Source organism: Linepithema humile, chromosome 2 (assembly GCF_040581485.1).
Source record: "Linepithema humile isolate Giens D197 chromosome 2, Lhum_UNIL_v1.0, whole genome shotgun sequence".
In the NCBI taxonomy this organism is placed as follows: domain Eukaryota; kingdom Metazoa; phylum Arthropoda; class Insecta; order Hymenoptera; family Formicidae; genus Linepithema; species Linepithema humile.
Window position 1 is genome coordinate 6,121,710 of NC_090129.1, and position 17,649 is coordinate 6,139,358.

Below are 17,649 nucleotides of genomic sequence, written 5' to 3' on the forward strand. Positions count from 1 at the left end.
GTGCTCAAGTGTTGGTCAGGTTAGGTTGGGTTATAATTTGTCTAATTAAAATCGCACAACTATTAACTGTTAAAAATAAAATCAACCTTTTTATCTGTAGCACATTATTTTGAATTATTTAAGTTGTTAGATTATACACGCTGTATTTATAATTGTTACTCGAATCTCGTCTGAAGAACGCATCTGCTGTTAGGATCGTGTGATATACGATACGAGGAAGTAAAAATATTCGTGGAATATCAAGAGTCATATTATATGACAAAAAACCAGGTATTATAGACACGTTTTCTAGAATGACTAATACAATCTGAATCGTCTAAAATACTTGCGTATGCAGGATTTAAACACATTCGTAGTAACCACTTGTAAGATGAATATATAAAACAGAATGATACATATGACAGAAAAAAATGCAATCTTTCCATTTATAAGAAACGTAAAAATACTTTTACTTAAATAAACTTCAGTAATTTTTAAATTATCGCTGACATATTTTTTCAGATAAAATCTGTAATCGCATAGCAATTCTCGATAAAGAAAAACGTCATAGTACATCATACATTCTTCATGTTTGATAAAAAAAAGATAATACTGATTTTACTGTATCCTCTTCACTGTACCGGTGAGGATTAACAAAATGAAAAAGGGAACATGAGTAAAGATGAGCAATCATGCGTGATTCAGCGGTCGACGATGCACGGAGCCGAAAGCAACACGATTGAGAGAGGAGCGGTTGAGCCGCGTGGTTCTTAGTTCCGGGAATCCATATTTCGCCAATCGAGTATCCGGTCGCCGTGCTTTGCCTTGCCTGGTTCTAGATCTCGCCTCGATTTCGTTTCATTCACACCAGCAACGACTGAATCGAAACATCGGCTCGCGTTAATACATCGACGTGTCGCGAGTAAGAAAACTAGTTGCGCGATCAAACAGGTGCAATTAGATATTCGCCTAGGTATTCGTAGTGACAAGTGGAATATGCGTTATATAAGTTTAGAAAGAATATATTTTGTATTGTGCGTAATTGTATGCGCGGCATCGATGTGAACAAAAATATTATAAAACAAAGTGATTAAAAATGGTGCGAAAAAGGACGAGCGACTGAATTTATATCGATTAAGTGTGTCAATGGTATGTGGAAATATGTTACGTTAGTTCAAGCTTAATAAGATGTTAAATACAGTTTTACTTCACATATACAGAAGATTCGTTTTCGGTGAGTCATAACTAGCCGGTAAATTGGCCAACAATTGGCCTAACCAATAACGACTAATCTTCGATATCGAACTTCGAAGTAAAATGGCAACAACGAATTACGGAATTACGTAGGAAAATTGAAAGTATATTTCATTTTGAGTTATGGAGATTTTTCAAAGCTCGGATACCGTGCAGTGTCGAGTATCCGCCGATTTAAAATCGAGCTCGGAATCAGAATCGGAATCAAGGCGAAAAGATAATAAAAAGACGCAAGCATTTTCGAGCTGCAAACGATTTCGTTGGACGCATACAGAAGCGCGCATAATAGATAACGTTGAACGCGAAATCGTATCGGAGAACAATAAAGATAGCGACGATTCCAACAACGAAGATTCCGATGACCCCCACGTGGAATCCGAACGGATTATGGTGCCATCCGGTGAATATCTAGCCGACAAACGACGACGAGCGAAAGCGCCGCATTTTAACTTATCAATTTCATTATATCAGTCGGACAAAACATATGTCGGTGATTTCAGATCCGTCGGAGTGGAACTCGGATCACATATCCTCGTGGATTTCATGGTGCAGTCGGACATTCTCTATAAAATCAAAACCGATCGCCGCGATACTTCCACCGACTGGAAAGGAATTGCTCAAACTATCTCTACAAGATTGGCAAGATATTTGTGGCTCGACGGAAGGATGCATTTTGGCGCGACACTTAGGACACCTCCGTCTACAGGCGACTGGCGTTCACACTCCCGATTTATTGCAAGAAAACAAGGATAGTAGAAAACAAGCTGGTAAGTAGTCAAACCGGATGTGCTTATAAATTCAAGATGGATCGATTCTTCCGATTTATTACACTTTGCATTTTCTGTTATTAATTATTACATTAGCAACGCAAACGTGAAAAATATACAGACTGGACCTGAAAATTCGTGAATTAAAATGTTATAGTGGGAAAGTTCGCGGACAATGAAGCAAATCGCTATCTTAAACAGTTGTTTGAATATATCTAAGTATTTAAAACTGGTTAATCACTAATATTTAGATTATGATTGCCTATCGGCTTATCTGTCGCACAGATGGTATTTAGTATCAGGATTTTACTATACGCATAAACTCTAAGGCTATGTTTCGTTATTCGGTACTGAAAATTTAGTATACGCAATGTGAATTATAAATTTTTAATATTAGCAGTGAATAACGAAACGCAGCCTATAATGGTCTAGAATAAAAAATTGTAAATATTCTTTATTATATAATTTTTTTTAAACTTTCTCGCTACAATATTTTAATTCGCAAATTTTGAAATATTCTCTCTCTCTCTCTCTCTTTCTCTCTCTCTCTATGTTTTATTTAATTATATATTATATCATACATATATATATAATGAAATCAATTGTAACGGCCTTTTTTCTTGCCGGCAACTTTTTCACACTTACGCGCGTTCATTATAGAAAAACCTAGATTCATGCTATAAATCTAAATGACCCATAGCAAAGCTTAGAAAAGGTTAATAGAGGTCTGGTCTTGGACCTGTCAGGATTGAATAAAAGAGTGACCGGAAAAGGCTAACCGTTCCCCGAGGACCGATTCTGGTCCGACTCGAGCTTATCTAAATCTTTAACGATAGCTGCGATCTATTACAGATAAACGCGGTCCAGTAGAAAAGTAAATATCGCTCTCATCGAAAATAGTTTCGTTCCAAATCTTCTTCTCATCCCGCACGTGCGTTTACATAACTCCAAAGACAGGACGAATCCCGAGATGAAAATATGCCAAAATCCGATACGAGTGGAAAATGAAAAGAAAAAGACCAGTTGTCAAGAACAGCTTAAATTTTATATATGCAAAAAAAAAGGGACTGTGATATTTGCTTAGCAGGAACACTTGATCGAACAATTGCGCATTCCAATATTTCAATACAAAATTCATCTTTCGATCTTTACTGTGCGCGATGCAAGAAAGTCACGGTGAAAAAAGCACGAGCAAATGAGGCGAAATAATTTCCTTTTGTCTACGCTCCACATGCCTTTCTTTTTCGTATAGACTTTCGAGTACCTTTGGACGCGAAAGAAGAAAGGCGAAAAGTGAGAGATACCGCGAGTCGTGGCAGCGTAAGCCCCGGAGATATATCGTCCGTTTGAATAACGTTGCAGCTTTCTCTCTCTCACACACACACTTTCTTTCTCTCTTTCTCTCTCCCTCTCTCTCTCTTTCTCTCGTCCTCTATGTGCGCGTCGGCCCATCTCGCCCCGGCAGCAGCCGTTTATTAAACGAATCAGTGTTATCGCGGTGAGAGTCCTCATGAATAAACCATCGAGTGTTTAGGGCGGCGGAAAGGTGGTGCCACGAGGGGTTACGAGCTTGCCGCGACCGCTTTTACCCCTCTTTCTGCTCTCTCTCTCCTCCAGGAGCAAGCTCTAACGGGGCTCGGGGATGGTAAGCTCGCCGCGGGACGCGACTATATTGTTTTCGTGATGAGCGGGAAACATTCTCTCTGGGAATCTTCAATGTACGCGGGATAATTTTACGCGCCGCATCTCCGTCACGTCGCATCCCCAAATTTCTCGCTGCATCGTTTTTGCGATATGCACGTACGTATGTGCGGCGTTTTACAGCTCACACTTTGCATCAGGCGCACACATACGCCTGTAGGCGCGTACGTTAATGATATTCCTAAACAAATGCATTGAAATTTCTGTTTATCGAATCCTTTGCAGTCTAGAAATTGAGTAATAAGCTAAAATGAAATTTTACGTGTAATTTTGTCGAGTTTACACTTTATTGTATATAAAATAAAGTATCAAATTGGAGTCAGTATATTGAATTGGAATTATATAGTAGAATATCTTTTTCCGTCAGTTTTTTAGAATTGGTTCCACAGTTTCATAAAAATTGCCGCTTCGCATTAGTAAAAGGAATTTTTAATTTTATACTTTACATTAAACAATGATTTATAATCGAATTTGAACACGTAAGTATTTTAATGTTTTCTTTACCTCGATATTTCGCATCTAACAATAAGACAAAAGGGGATGAGAAACATGTATTTTCCGCTTACATGCCTCTGTAAAACGTCAGGTAGAATAATGTTAAATTTATACGTGCAGAAAGATTCACACACACAAAAAGATTTCTCGAATCGTACTTGAAAAATCCATTTACGAGATTTTTCGAACGAGAGAGAGAGAGAGAGAGAGAGAGAGAGAGAGAGACTTTTATAACTTTAGTCATAGCATTCGAGATATCGAAAAGACATTCACGTAAATTTCAAGAGTAAAAAAAAACAAGAGCACGATAGCTTTCATAGGTGTTCTAAGCGCGTCAGAAGAGAGAGGGGGTGTAAAGGTATTCCGTTCTTGCCGGAATCAAGAGTGGGGGTGCGAAGGGCTGAAATAACCAGGGGCAAAGGTCGCTCAGTTGCTCTCGGTCCACTGACTGGCGAGTTTTATTCCAAATGTGTCGATACATCAGTTTTCACTGCCACGATCTGACCGATTGGCTTCGCTTGACTCACGCGCGCGCATGTATATGAATTTGCACGATGTACGTGCGTCTCATCGAGACCAGTGAAATAAATTTGAATTATTTCCGTGATTTGTATTAACGAATGCGCCGCGACGAAGCTACTCGTGTTGCACACGATTGCTCAACAATAAGGAATTATTAAAATAATCTTTCATATTATTTTATTACTAGGGGAAATTATAGCGCGTGTACATGTTTGTATTTTTTTTTTTTTTTTTTAACCATGAAGAGGAGATGTGGGAGAATGTGAGATCACGATAGACCGACAACGAAACCGCAAAACCACCGTCGCCTCGATCGAAACGAACTTTCGATACGCAGAATTCCAAAAATGATGGGTCTGTCATTTAATGACTTTCGAAAGCGCCATTTATATGGCACAGCATTAGGCTGAAATATCACATTCGGCGCGTAATGTGGAGAATTCAGACGCATCCTCTACATCTTCAGCAGGACACCAGATTACATCCTTCGGCCGCTGCGATTCTTTATAACGGTAATATTCAGAAAAACAGAAAGTTAAACGAGTGAAATTGAAACATTGAAGATACTGTCACGCGCGTAGTACCGTCCTCGTCACACGTGCATGTAGGTATATTTATACATAGGCAGATACGAAAAGAAAAAACCGTATACATTATTCAAAAATAATTTGCGCCAGGAAATATATTGAAACATATTTTGACGGGGTATAAGAAATAAAATATTAAAATATTAGACATGCTCGACTTTTCACGCGCTTCCGCGTTCCGCTCAGAATCAACAATATTGTGTACCGATGATTGCCGTTATTTTAAGGTAGTTCCAGCGTACAATTGTTGCTAAAAATATATAAAGTAAGTAGGTTAAATACAGGTTAAATACAAAATATGGTAGAAAACAGCACGCGAAACAGTTTTTGTTTCACTTGATTGTGTCTTCTACACACAAGTGACGACAAACTTCTTGCTGCTGTCTTTCTACTCTCCATGCATGATATTAAATTATTAAGTTGGTGCAAAAATAATTGCAGTTTTTAACCATCAACTCAATAACAAAAATCGCAATTATTTTTGCACCAATTAATATATTATTTTTGTCATAAAAATTGTTCGACAATAATGTGATAAATGTTCGCAAATATTTAATATGGTTTTTATAACATATTTCTCTAATTATATTTAATTTTTTGTAAATATTTCAAAAGTAGTTTTCCTATAATTAAACAAAATTATTTGATTTTTATTTGATTAGCCTACAAGGACACTCAAAAAAATATTTCGCTGATGTAGTTAGATTTCTAGATATCGCAACAAGAATGTATCGCTATTTTTCGTATCTGTGAAAACATTGTATGTCACATATAGAATTTATAGCAGTAATGTTCTAGCAATAGCTTCTGAAAAATTTAGGTACCATTGCTAAATGTTATTCATTGCATGATCTAACACGTGATTGATCTTATATAGATAGCCGCTTTAGAGAAACTTTCTTTTTAAAGTTCACAAACAATACAGATATATATTCTGTTTCTGTCATCTAAACTGATTAAGTAATTACATATGCAATATCACAACAGTTGCTAATCATTTATCTGTTTTAGTTAATTTTTTACACCTAGAAAATTTTAGCTATTATTGCAAGATCATTTTTTTGAGTGGAGAATACAATATACTGTAGTAGGATCATGAAGGAGTTAAACAAATTTTTACTATGTTTTTCATATAATGGTCATAGTATTTAAACTTATAATTCTTCTTATGGGCCGCGGCTACTGCCGAATTATAGCAATTTTTGATATAAAATTTTTTCGGTGTATTAAAACCATTGAATAACTGGTATGTTAAATGAAAGATATTTTAATAACTATGTAGTACAAAATTCTAAACAAATTTGAACTCGCTCATACAGCATGCATATCCGGAGGATGTTCAGAGAACATCCTGAGGATATCGTATCTCTCAAAGATATCATTGCATATACATTTATTTCTTAAAGTTTGAAATCAATCTCGAATAATAGAAAAATCGTCGGAACTACCTTAAAAGCACAAATTTGGAAAGATTCAGATTCAAAATTGAATAATTCAAAAATGGTTAATAAAAGATCAAAATGCATGCTGCTTTGTATATTAACCGTTTTTGAATCACCGTGATTTTGTTGCAATTGTCGTGGATGCGACCAAATATTTACATGAATGATAATAGAGGAAAGGCGATAAAATAAAAAATCGTACGTCGGTCGGAATGAGAAGGCGAGTACACTGGAGAAAGCTGACAACCATCGTTCTTCTCTTTCGCGGTGCGAACGACTCAACTCCACGACTCGAGAACAGGCTTTGGTGCATGCGTGTTCCATTTTCTGCTCGCAGAGAGGTTCAGCCTCCTACAACGGACTTGCTCGCTCATTGGATCGACGGCTGGAGCCGGCGGCTCGGGGGCGGTCGGAGGCGGACAGGTTCAACTCTGGCAATTCCTGCTGGAGCTGCTCTCGGATTCATCTAACTCGTCCTGTATCGCGTGGGAGGGCTCGAATGGAGAATTCAAGCTTACCGATCCGGACGAAGTCGCGCGTCGATGGGGCGAACGCAAGAGCAAACCCAACATGAATTACGACAAGCTATCGCGCGCGTTAAGGTACTTTGATCGGCGGATTTATACATGTGTATAATGCCACAAAAGTATAAGAGTGTCCCAAAATTAGCAAATCAAAATGATGCAGTGAAAAGTTCTTGAAAAATTTAGTAAGCGATTTTTTATTTAAAATAATAGGTTTTGTACTCATGTTTTCTCCCTTTTGCACATTTTATAGATTCTAAATTTTATGTAGATTTATAAATTCCAGAAACCATGTAGGATTGTTGAAAAAGAACGATATTATTTTGCAGATATTACTACGACAAGAATATAATGACGAAAGTTCACGGCAAACGTTACGCTTACAAGTTCGATTTTCATGGTTTGATGATGGCTTGTCAGTCGCAAGCCGGCATTGTACTAGAAGCGTCAACGTCGTCGCGTGTAACAAACGTGACTTGCCATCCTCATCATCAAGCTCATCGTACTCACCGTTTATATCCAGTGAGCTCATCATCTACGCAGCACTCCGTACAGTCGTCCTTGCAACCATCACCGTCCACTCAACAACCGCCGCCGCAACCGCCGCCGCCGCCACCGCCGTCGTCATTACCACCACCACCGCCACCACCACCGCCACATTATTGTTGGCCATATCATCGATATTCACCGCCTACATAACATAGTTTTCAATTATCTGTGCGACTACATCGACTGACATCAGCTATTTATTAGAGATAAATCATGACAGTTGATAGTATTAAAAATTAACAATATAACATCGAGCAAGTGCAAAATATTTTAGACATTTAAAATGTCACAACCTTTTAACAATATTCTACAATCATAAACGCACTAATTGTGCTCCAAACGCGCGTAAGCATTTGTAAATATGTCAGTACTGTAAGTAATATAGCATGTTCTCTTTCTTTATTATTACTATTACTGCCGATTACTAATAGAAATTAATAATTACAACTATATAGAAGTAATGTATATTTTGTAAACATGATTTTCTATTTAATAAATAATGTAGAACCAATATTTTCTATTATTAAACTAATCCACAGAAAAGAGCTGCATTAATATTCTGTAATCACTATTTAAACTAATTGTATTTTTTAATTTTAGTAAGAATATTTGAATATTTTTTTCATACAGAATATTCGAGTATTTTTAATAATGTACGCTGATGTAATTCGAAAACTCAACAATTTTAGCTAAAACTGAAACCATTTTTAGTCTAAAAATTAAATGGTTTGAGTCTTGGCTAAAATAATGCTTTATCAATTATCGATAAGTACTTTATCAATCATTGATAATTTAAAAACTGTTTTAAATATATGCCACAGATGTCTCTCTATATCAATATGTCAACGTCGAAATAACGACGCAGAGAGTCGCTAGAATCGATGTAACGCATGCTCAAAGCTGTACGATTTCTCTTCTTTCTTCGGCGAAGGTAAATGTCCACGCTAAAAATTTCTATAGTTAAAATCTGCTTATTAAATTAAGATCCTTATAGATTTTACTTGAAGAGGCATTAAAATGTAATTTTTAAAGCAAAAGCAATAAGATTCTTTAATTATTTTCAGATCTTCAGCTCAGTCGAAACATGTCTGACGTGGAAAAGTGAGTATTTTACAATGTTTTCTGTATCATGTTTTTATTTCTTATCATGCCGGTTTACTTCATAAACTAATAAAATTGCAAATATATATAAAATTGTGCAAATTGGCAACGAATCTCTGATAATGAGAAAAAGAATTTGATAAACAATGAACAACATAACCTTAACAACAAACATAACCTTATATACTTGTCTCGACAATATAAGTAATATAAGAAAACTAAATAGAAATATTTTATATATTTCAATTTCGAAAGATTTCTGGTTTTCATAAATTATTTGATATCAAAATATTTTTATCTATCAAAATTTATTGTCTCTTTACAGAAAGAGACAAGTAAAACTTGATTTGTCTTAAATAAATTATATCAACAGAGTTTTAATTTACACAGTTTTATCCAATGTTAGAAATTAATCTGTAAACCTATAAAATAAAATAATAACTGAGTACATTTTTATTAAAATTAAGTCCAAATTTTTTGAGTTTTCTAACTAAAAAATAACACATGATAATCAATACATGGAAGTAATAAGTCAATGTATATGATATAGATAAGTTAATCATTGGTTAATGTTTCTAATTATAATTAATAAAATTATTTTTTATAGTGATGATGTGCCGTCTGCTATGGCAACGGGTGGAAGTATGGATGTTAACACAGCATTACAAGAAGTTTTGAAGAATTCTCTTATTCATGACGGTGTTGTACATGGTCTTCATGAAGCTGCTAAGGCATTAGACAAGTAAGATATAGAAATATCAAAATTAATTACAATAAACTTATTGCACAAAAGAACAGAGTATTATCTTTTGAGATGAATTTGATTGATTGACATTTATAGGACAAAATATTGTAACATCTTAAAATTAGCATCATATTTTGAAACAAGTAAGCACATATTAGATTATTTGGCAAATTTCTTTGTTTTTTAAATCTTATTTTTATTTAAAAAAAACTAGGAAACTTATTAAGGACTTGTGTGTGTTCTTCCCTAGAGGAAAATTTTTATAATTAAAAAATTTTATGGCTTAATATTCTACTGTGTTTGTGATTTTTTGATAATACACAAAATAAATAGTTTGTATATATTATATACAATAATACCTATTAATAGATTAATTTTTTGTGTTGTAGGAGACAAGCCATGCTTTGCATTTTAGCAGATAATTGTGATGAACCAATGTACAAGAAATTAGTTCAAGCATTATGCAATGAACATCAAATTCCACTGATAAAAGTAGATAATAACAAAAAGTTGGGCGAATGGGCTGGATTGTGTAAAATTGATAGTGCGGGCAAAGCACGTAAAGTGGTTGGCTGCTCATGCGTTGTCATAAAGGTAAATTTATAAAATTTTCTTTGCTCCTTTTTTGCTACATATAAAACTTGATAGCATGCTAAAGATAGAATTGTATAATGTAATACAAGGATGATACTTTGGGCTCCCTCTACTGAGCAGAACCCGTATATTAAGCAGGCCATGCTGTGATTATGCCTTACTGACATATTTGACATATTATATATATATTTTTATTAATTGTTTTTATTCCATATTACTGAATATACATTTGTTTTCAGGATTTTGGGGAGGACACACCCGCGAAAGATGTTTTAATGGAATATTTAAAGCAAAGCACTGTACATTAAAAGTCTTTTAATAAAATATTTGACATAAATTAACACAAGTGCGATATATTTGCTCCTTTAATCTTAGTCAGTTTTGCAACTTGTTTAAGGTACGTAGAATTCTTTTACTGTGATTTTTTTTAAAAAGGCAGAGAAAAAGAAATAAAGTTAAATTATATGTATTGCGTTGATAAATATACGCGCGCGTGTGCAAAATATCTAGTAAAGATTTATATGTTATTTAGTTTCGCTTATTGCATTGCAAATATTTTTGTGATTTTCCCAATCTTTCACTTGACATTGTCTGTGAGAGAAAAAAATCACTGTTATTTTTAATGCATTTATATGTCATGAATTAGTATATAAACTACATCCTTAAAATATATTCTACATACCTGCTGCAATACCAAGCTTCTTTACATTTAGAACATCGTTTTTTAGCTGATTCTTGGCATAAGAAACATTTTTTCGTTTCTACGCCATCTAGTTTTTCCATGTCATAAACATCGCTTAAAATTTGTGCAGCATCTTTGATATAATTTGTATCTGTAGTAAATAGATATTGAGACTGATGTTTGGCTAACTTCTTCCATTTCTTATGGTATTTTTCCAAAATGGATGTTTTTATCTGTATATAATATATTTAATTTTGTTTAATAGGCGCATTATAATATTTTGACAATTGTATCAACAAAAATTAATGAGATTTGAGAACGATTGAATGGCGATATACCTGCGGTATAACTTCTACATGAATAGCACCGGTTGCATTCGAAGACGGCGTTGCCGACATATTTAAGTAAGATAACCATCTCTTAAGCTCTATTAAAGGAGCTATTTGATCTAGTACTTCTTCGTGTAAATGTTTCAGCAGCTAGAACATAAAAATTCCCATTTAGAATAATATATTATGCGCATTGATTGATGAAAATTTATAATACCTTCAATAATTGAGACATTCTGTGTTCTGTGATTTCATAATAGGGAGAACATTTTGGATCAAGGAGTAATCCTCTCAAGCTAAACCATACGTGTCCTTCTCTCTTGTTAATTTTCCCTATTTCATTTGTCTCAATTTTTCTCCAATTAGCATCATACATTAGAATCTCACCTGTACAATACTCTTGTAATTATTTATCGTCATATTTTATCGCGACAGGGTTAGAAGTAAGAGATATTTTTACCATCCTCATTTTGTTTCTTCCATGGTTCATATTCTATTAACTGTGTAAATAAATAAGGAATATCATGTACAGTCAGCATACGCGAAACAGCGCAAAGAGGTAAATTGTCCAGAAATTCTATTAAATAATGAAGAATGGAAATACATCGCATCCCAATGTCGAAGTCGAATATTTTTTGTTTCTCCAATATTTCTTCCAGGCAAGAACTAGAAAAAAAAGACAACTAATAAATTGAATATTTACATTTAATAGGACAAAATGTACATAATAAATAATTCGAGTGCATAATTTGTTTTACAGTTTATTGTATATAATTAAAATGATGATAGTATCTTACTTAGGATCTTTAGCTTCAAATCTTTCATAGATTTCTAAGGTTTTTCCATCGAGAAGCATCGTCACGTGTTGAACAGCGTAATCAATGAGATCGATTATCGTATCATCCACTGATTGCGCACTTTCGCAATGAAATAATATGTTTTCCAATAATGAAACTAGAATGACTTCATGATAAAGAACACTGAACAACATAAACGTATTTGACGGTTCGCCATTAAGATCAATTAACAGTGGAAATACTTTGTGCTTCCATATATCAATTTGTATAGCTTCGTATATAAGAATAGGTGTCTGAAAAATTTATAGTTTAACATTGACACTAGGAAAAGTTAATTATTGCTTTAATTTTTTATATATTGAGGTAAAGTTTTCACATTTTAAAGCAAAATTTTTGCTTAGGCAAAAATTCTGAATATTATTTATATGTTATAGTCTCAATTATTCTATTTAATTGTTTAGAGATATATATATATATATATACACCTCCGACAACTTACTTTTTTTAACGAGATAAACCATTCTATCACGCTCTCTTCGCGTAATTCTGTTACTTCGAGTACACTTTGCTGGTTTAATAATATCAATCGTTTGTGAAAATCCAACCAGCTGAAATATACATTTAATCGATATTCAAGTGCATAAAATAATTAAAAAACCATGTGAATACATACCCCTTTGTGCCGATATTTTCCAGAATTGAATTCTCTAAGCTTTGCACGTAAGCCTCGATTTCCCATGGTGATATTATATATTTCGTGTGATCTGCCATACTTTAAGACGATTCGCTTTAGATTTCAAATAATACTACGGTTGTCATTTACTAATAGAACCTTTAAATTCGTATCCCTGACGACGAGCATGTGCGTTTGATCAATAAATACATCTGTATGAATTTATATATATCAAGTGATTTGTATAAAATTGTATAAATTAATTTTTTTTATCACTTATTTTGTTCTACTGAATAACGTAATACATATTATTTACATAATATGTTTAAAAATTTATAATATGTAGTTTATGATATTTATATAAATATGTAATTATTGCAATATTGCGATTATTTAATTTTAAATGATATAGTGATCTTTTTAGCCACTTGTCGGCAAGCAAACAGATGAAATAACTTCAGACAAGTTGCTCTGAAATAATTAAGAGGGGGTTCCGGTCTTTTGTTGATATTTATGAACGCGTATTTCTACTATGCACAGCAGCAGTTGGAATAAGTTAATTAAAAATAACGAGAGCTACAGATATGAGCTTAAAGCCAGCAACGAGAAGAAACACTGCACAGTTGGGCTTAGTTTCACGCAAATCGCCTTTGATCATAATGAAGAATACTTGATAGCAATAGACACCAAAGGATACCTGCATTGTATCGAATTGTCCAAAGATGCTCCATATTATAAAAAATTAAGAAAAGTCGGGCGAGCCACCTTTCTCGCATTTAATACTTTCTGCAAAGCAGAAATATTGATAGGACTCGACACGGGTAGCATAAAGATTTTCAAGCTTCATGATGATGACAAGTTCCATGTACTGTCTGGTCATAAATCAACACCGGTGCATGTCTCCTTTTACAGAGATTATTGTGTGACAAATTCTCGAAATGAGGTGATAATATGGCATCTGCAATCCTGTAGCAAAGCTCATCAACTAAAAGTCAGTGCGAGAAACGTCATAATCAAGAAAGCTGTTTTCTCGAATATGGGCCATATAGTTGTGTTGTATCATAATGACACTATGCAGGCTTGGAATTTTGAGCAACTGGATAAGGACACCAAGATTGACACAAAGATATTTGGAATTCGTTGCATTCGGGATTTTGTCTTCACAAAAGATGGGAGAGCCATGATAATGGCAAGTACAGGAAACATAAGCATTCTCAATACATATAATTGGAGTTTGTTGAAGAAACTATGTCTACCTGAAAACATTGCAGAGATAAGACAATTGTCTATCGTTCCATATCTGCTGGATGGCGGAGCAAATAAAATCGTTGCACTGCTGTCTAAGAAATGTGTTCTTTATTTTTGTGACATAAATGCATCAAGCTTTCTCGAGACTTCTGTGCCCCTTGAGGGAATCAAAAAGTTCATAGTTTCATTTGCCGGCAGATATATAGCATATGTAGATCAAGAAGGATGTTTGAATATAACACATGTGGACAAAATAATTTCTAAAAAATGTCATCAGCCAAAAAAGTTATTAGACCCATGCAGATTACGTGCACACAAGATAAGTGATCATTTGACATGCGTTAGACAAAGTATGGAGAAAGAATTGGATATGAAACGACTGATGCCTATTCTGAGAGAATTCGGTGAATATCCAGAGAAGTATCGCATGTTAATTTGGTCAACTGTTTTAAAATTACCCGTTAATAAAAATGCGTATACTGCCTTGATGAATAAGGTGACACATGGAGAATCTATTTTGGATATTTTGAAAAAGCATCCCTTGATGGATAGAAACAAGGCTTCACTGTTAGCCATGACAATGAATTGCTTGTTACAATGGTGTCCTCTGCTCGTACAAAGCCAGTTTCTTCCCAGCTTTATTTTTCCATTTATTGTGGTGTTTCAGGTATTTCCTTATTCCATCTTAAATGAATAATTTGCCTATTAGAAGTAAAAAATGTATTTAATACATAGATTTTATTTAATGTATTTAATATATGTAAAAGAAATTTTTTTTTGTTTCAGAAAGATCCTTTGCTTGCTTTTGAGCTAATTTTAAACATCCTGCTAAACTATTGCCAGAAATGGTTCGAGTATCATCCTTTGCTACCGTTGAACATTTTGGGAATCATCGAGAATATTCTTCTAGAAGCAGACCCTGTACTACTTAATACCTTTTGCGACCACAAAATCACGAGCAGCGATTACGCATGGCCATTGCTGCAAACTGCAATGAGCGAAGTGTTATCGGGAGACGAGTGGCTGATCTTGTGGGATCATCTGATTTCTCTTCAAAAGCCTTCCCTTCTATTGATGTGCGTTGCTGCTTATAACATTTATTCGAGAGAAAATATTATCTCCTTAATAAAGTCATCCGGAGATATCCAAGCATTTTATAGTACTCAAAGTCACATCAGAGCCAAGGATTTGTTAAAGATTGCAAAAAGATTGGATCAGGAAATACCAGAACGAATGCATCCTAATCGTTATCTGAGGTATTAACGCAATTATTTACAGGAAGTGATAATTATTCTGGCTGAAAATTAATGTTTAAACATTATTTCAGAGACAAATTATTACAACTGAATCATACTGGACCTTATCCTTCGTTTATATTAAAAGAGTATCCAAAATTTCTTATCGATAATTCCAACAATTTTGCAAACTTGAAAATGCAAGAGTGTAATCATTACACTGCAGATCTTGCTGAAAGAAGAAGATTACATGAGGAGAATAAAGCTTTTTTAAAGCAAATTCATGAAGCAAGACAGAATGGTACAGTATACAACATATTTGGATTAATTAAATTTTTAGTCATAATTAAGTTACATCATAATATAGTAAAATAAATATAATAGTACATAGTAAAAAATAATAAGTATTTTAAGAAATAATTAACTATTTTAATTTTAGAGGTACAAAAATGCTTTCGCGAGCATATTAGTAATCATTTGTATAAAAGTTCTAAAGATTCACAATTAGGAAGAGTTCAAGAATGTGGAAAGTGCAAGGAACATGGAATCTCAAATTTTGAAAATGCTAAATCAAGAAATTATGAAAAATTGCAGCGAGATATAAAAAAACTCGAATATGAAGTGCAAAGTTTCTTAGATGCACTGAGACCTTGTAGATCAAAAGTGGATGTTAGTTAGGACATATTTTTATAATATAAAAGTCGATATCATTAAAAATTTGGACAAAATAGAATAACGTTTTAACTTAATCATTACGCAATTGGAATGCTATTACTTTTTATTGTAATTTTTAAAAAATTTTACGTGCAAATTCTTATAAATAACTATTGCATCTTTATATTGTAATATACACATATAAATTTAATGTATATTTGTACATTTGTGCATAGTAAAAAAATATGTTTTTTTTTATAAATGCTATTTGGCAAGAATATTTGTGATGTGATGCAATACATGGTATTGCAAAATACCATGTATTGCATTACAAAATTTTAGATTATAACTTGCTTGTTGATGTATTGAATATTTGTACTATAGAGCCTTAAAATATTTGTTAATGATCATACTGTATAAAGGAATGTACAGGTACTTCGAGCTTATCCCGACCTTTCAACAAAGATAATTCCATTATCACTAAGCATTCAATCACATCAGCTCCTGCTGATTTCATTAATTTTACAGCAGCGGCCATGGAGCCTGTAAATTAAATAATCAAATTTAAAATTAATATAAGAGATTTTATAAATCCTTGTAAAATAATTTCAGCATTTTTTAAAAATTATATAATATATTTTTCATTATTTACTGATTCAAAATAATATACACCTGCGTGTATATATGTATAATCTAATTGTAAATTATTTTTATTTTACCTCCAGTTGCCAATAAATCATCAACAATGAGAACCTTGGCACCCTCGCTAACAAAGTCTGTTTGGAATTCAAATGTGGCCTGCATGAACAAAAACAAAATTATTCATACATACTATTTAGAGACTAATTTTTAAACAATCATATCAATTTCATAAAACAGAGTTTTACGAAAGTTGTAAAATTTGTAATTTAGAAAAATAAAGACTCAATTGCAATAAAGTTTTTTTAAATATTTTTTAACTTTTTTTTATACATAGCTTTGAAACATACTTCGCCATATTCCAACATGTATTTCTGCTGAGTGACTTTGCCCGGAAGTTTACCTTTTTTTCTAATAGGCAAAAAAGGTTTATCCAGTTCCATACAAATCATAGGACCAAAGAGGAAGCCACGTGAATCCAGTCCTACAACCAAATCAACTTCAAGGAATGAAATGTGTTCCGTAATTAAATCTTTCAACGCCTTTAACGCTGCAATATTGCGAAATACGCCAAATATGTCTCTGAAAATGCGTGACTTATATAATACAATAAATTCATAAAAGAATTAAAATTATAAAATATTTTTCGATTTGAATTTTTTTATCTACATACCGAAAATTGATTCCAGGCTCAGGAAAATCGGGATAACTGTTTATAGCGTTTCGTAGTATTTGTAATTTGCTATTCTTATCCATTGTGATGATTGCTTTTTGTTAACTTCCAGCAATGATAACAGATAGTACCAAAATGTAATAGAATATAAATTAATAATGCTAGCTATTAATGTTTGACAAAATTTGCAGTTTATTAATAATATACAAAATTTTATGTTATTTGCTTTTATTAATAAAACTTAAATTTCAATCAATTTTAATTGATTTCAATGTCAAAAAATAAAAAAAAAAAATAGGTTATGTTTTAAACGTCGAAGCATCCACAGTTATCACATGACCAAAACTATTGTAGTGGTTGTTATTTTTGGTCACATGATGTGTTTTAATGTCAAAATTGAACATCGAGCGTCAGCATGAAAAAACACCTTTAGGTACAGTCGCCACCTAACATTATTAA

At 33.3% G+C, this 17,649-nt stretch overlaps 4 protein-coding genes across 9 annotated transcripts; 2 read left to right on the forward strand and 2 right to left on the reverse strand.

Annotated features, from left to right (window-relative positions):
* The first annotated feature begins 16 nt into the window (after positions 1-16).
* On the forward strand, positions 17-10,606 carry LOC105678899 (ribosomal protein S12). 4 transcript variants are annotated; one of them, XR_010888462.1, is made up of 6 exons: positions 286-1,633; positions 1,734-2,000; positions 7,085-7,349; positions 7,601-8,192; positions 8,642-8,751; positions 8,885-8,915. XR_010888462.1 is itself a non-coding variant. In XM_012378605.2 (5 exons), the coding sequence occupies exons 2-5, from the start codon at positions 1,357-1,359 to the stop codon at positions 7,968-7,970; spliced, it is 1,179 nt and encodes a 392-aa protein (XP_012234028.2). In that variant the 5' UTR covers positions 17-270; positions 502-1,356; the 3' UTR covers positions 7,971-8,331. The 4 variants fall into 4 exon arrangements, 3 of the variants coding, with proteins under 3 accessions (XP_012234028.2, XP_067205311.1, XP_012234029.1); XM_012378605.2 differs by lacking the exons at positions 8,642-8,751; positions 8,885-8,915 and adding an exon at positions 17-270 and having other exon boundaries at positions 502-1,633; positions 7,601-8,331; XM_012378606.2 differs by lacking the exons at positions 286-1,633; positions 1,734-2,000; positions 7,085-7,349; positions 7,601-8,192 and adding exons at positions 9,529-9,663; positions 10,056-10,260; positions 10,500-10,606 and having other exon boundaries at positions 8,885-8,921.
* Positions 10,076-14,115, reverse strand: LOC105678896 (zinc finger MYND-type containing 10). 3 transcript variants are annotated; one of them, XM_067349208.1, is made up of 9 exons: positions 13,998-14,115; positions 12,742-12,953; positions 12,568-12,676; positions 12,069-12,361; positions 11,732-11,937; positions 11,489-11,658; positions 11,281-11,421; positions 10,943-11,175; positions 10,076-10,851 (listed from the first exon to the last, which is right to left on the reverse strand). In XM_067349208.1, the coding sequence occupies exons 2-9, from the start codon at positions 12,837-12,839 to the stop codon at positions 10,785-10,787; spliced, it is 1,317 nt and encodes a 438-aa protein (XP_067205309.1). In that variant the 5' UTR covers positions 12,840-12,953; positions 13,998-14,115; the 3' UTR covers positions 10,076-10,784. The 3 variants fall into 3 exon arrangements, with proteins under 3 accessions (XP_067205309.1, XP_012234027.1, XP_067205310.1); XM_012378604.2 differs by lacking the exon at positions 13,998-14,115 and adding an exon at positions 13,439-13,573; XM_067349209.1 differs by lacking the exon at positions 13,998-14,115 and adding an exon at positions 13,439-13,484 and having other exon boundaries at positions 12,742-12,874.
* On the forward strand, positions 13,194-16,816 carry LOC105678907 (TBC1 domain family member 31). The gene is made up of 4 exons (XM_012378620.2): positions 13,194-14,656; positions 14,776-15,245; positions 15,317-15,525; positions 15,664-16,816. Exons 1-4 carry the CDS (start codon positions 13,274-13,276, stop codon positions 15,900-15,902), a joined length of 2,301 nt encoding a protein of 766 aa, XP_012234043.1. The 5' UTR covers positions 13,194-13,273; the 3' UTR covers positions 15,903-16,816.
* Positions 15,543-17,563, reverse strand: Aprt (adenine phosphoribosyltransferase). Its single transcript, XM_012378621.2, has 4 exons — positions 17,191-17,563; positions 16,868-17,099; positions 16,598-16,676; positions 15,543-16,421 (listed from the first exon to the last, which is right to left on the reverse strand). Exons 1-4 carry the CDS (start codon positions 17,271-17,273, stop codon positions 16,279-16,281), a joined length of 537 nt encoding a protein of 178 aa, XP_012234044.2. The 5' UTR covers positions 17,274-17,563; the 3' UTR covers positions 15,543-16,278.
* Between the last annotated feature and the right edge of the window lie 86 nt (positions 17,564-17,649).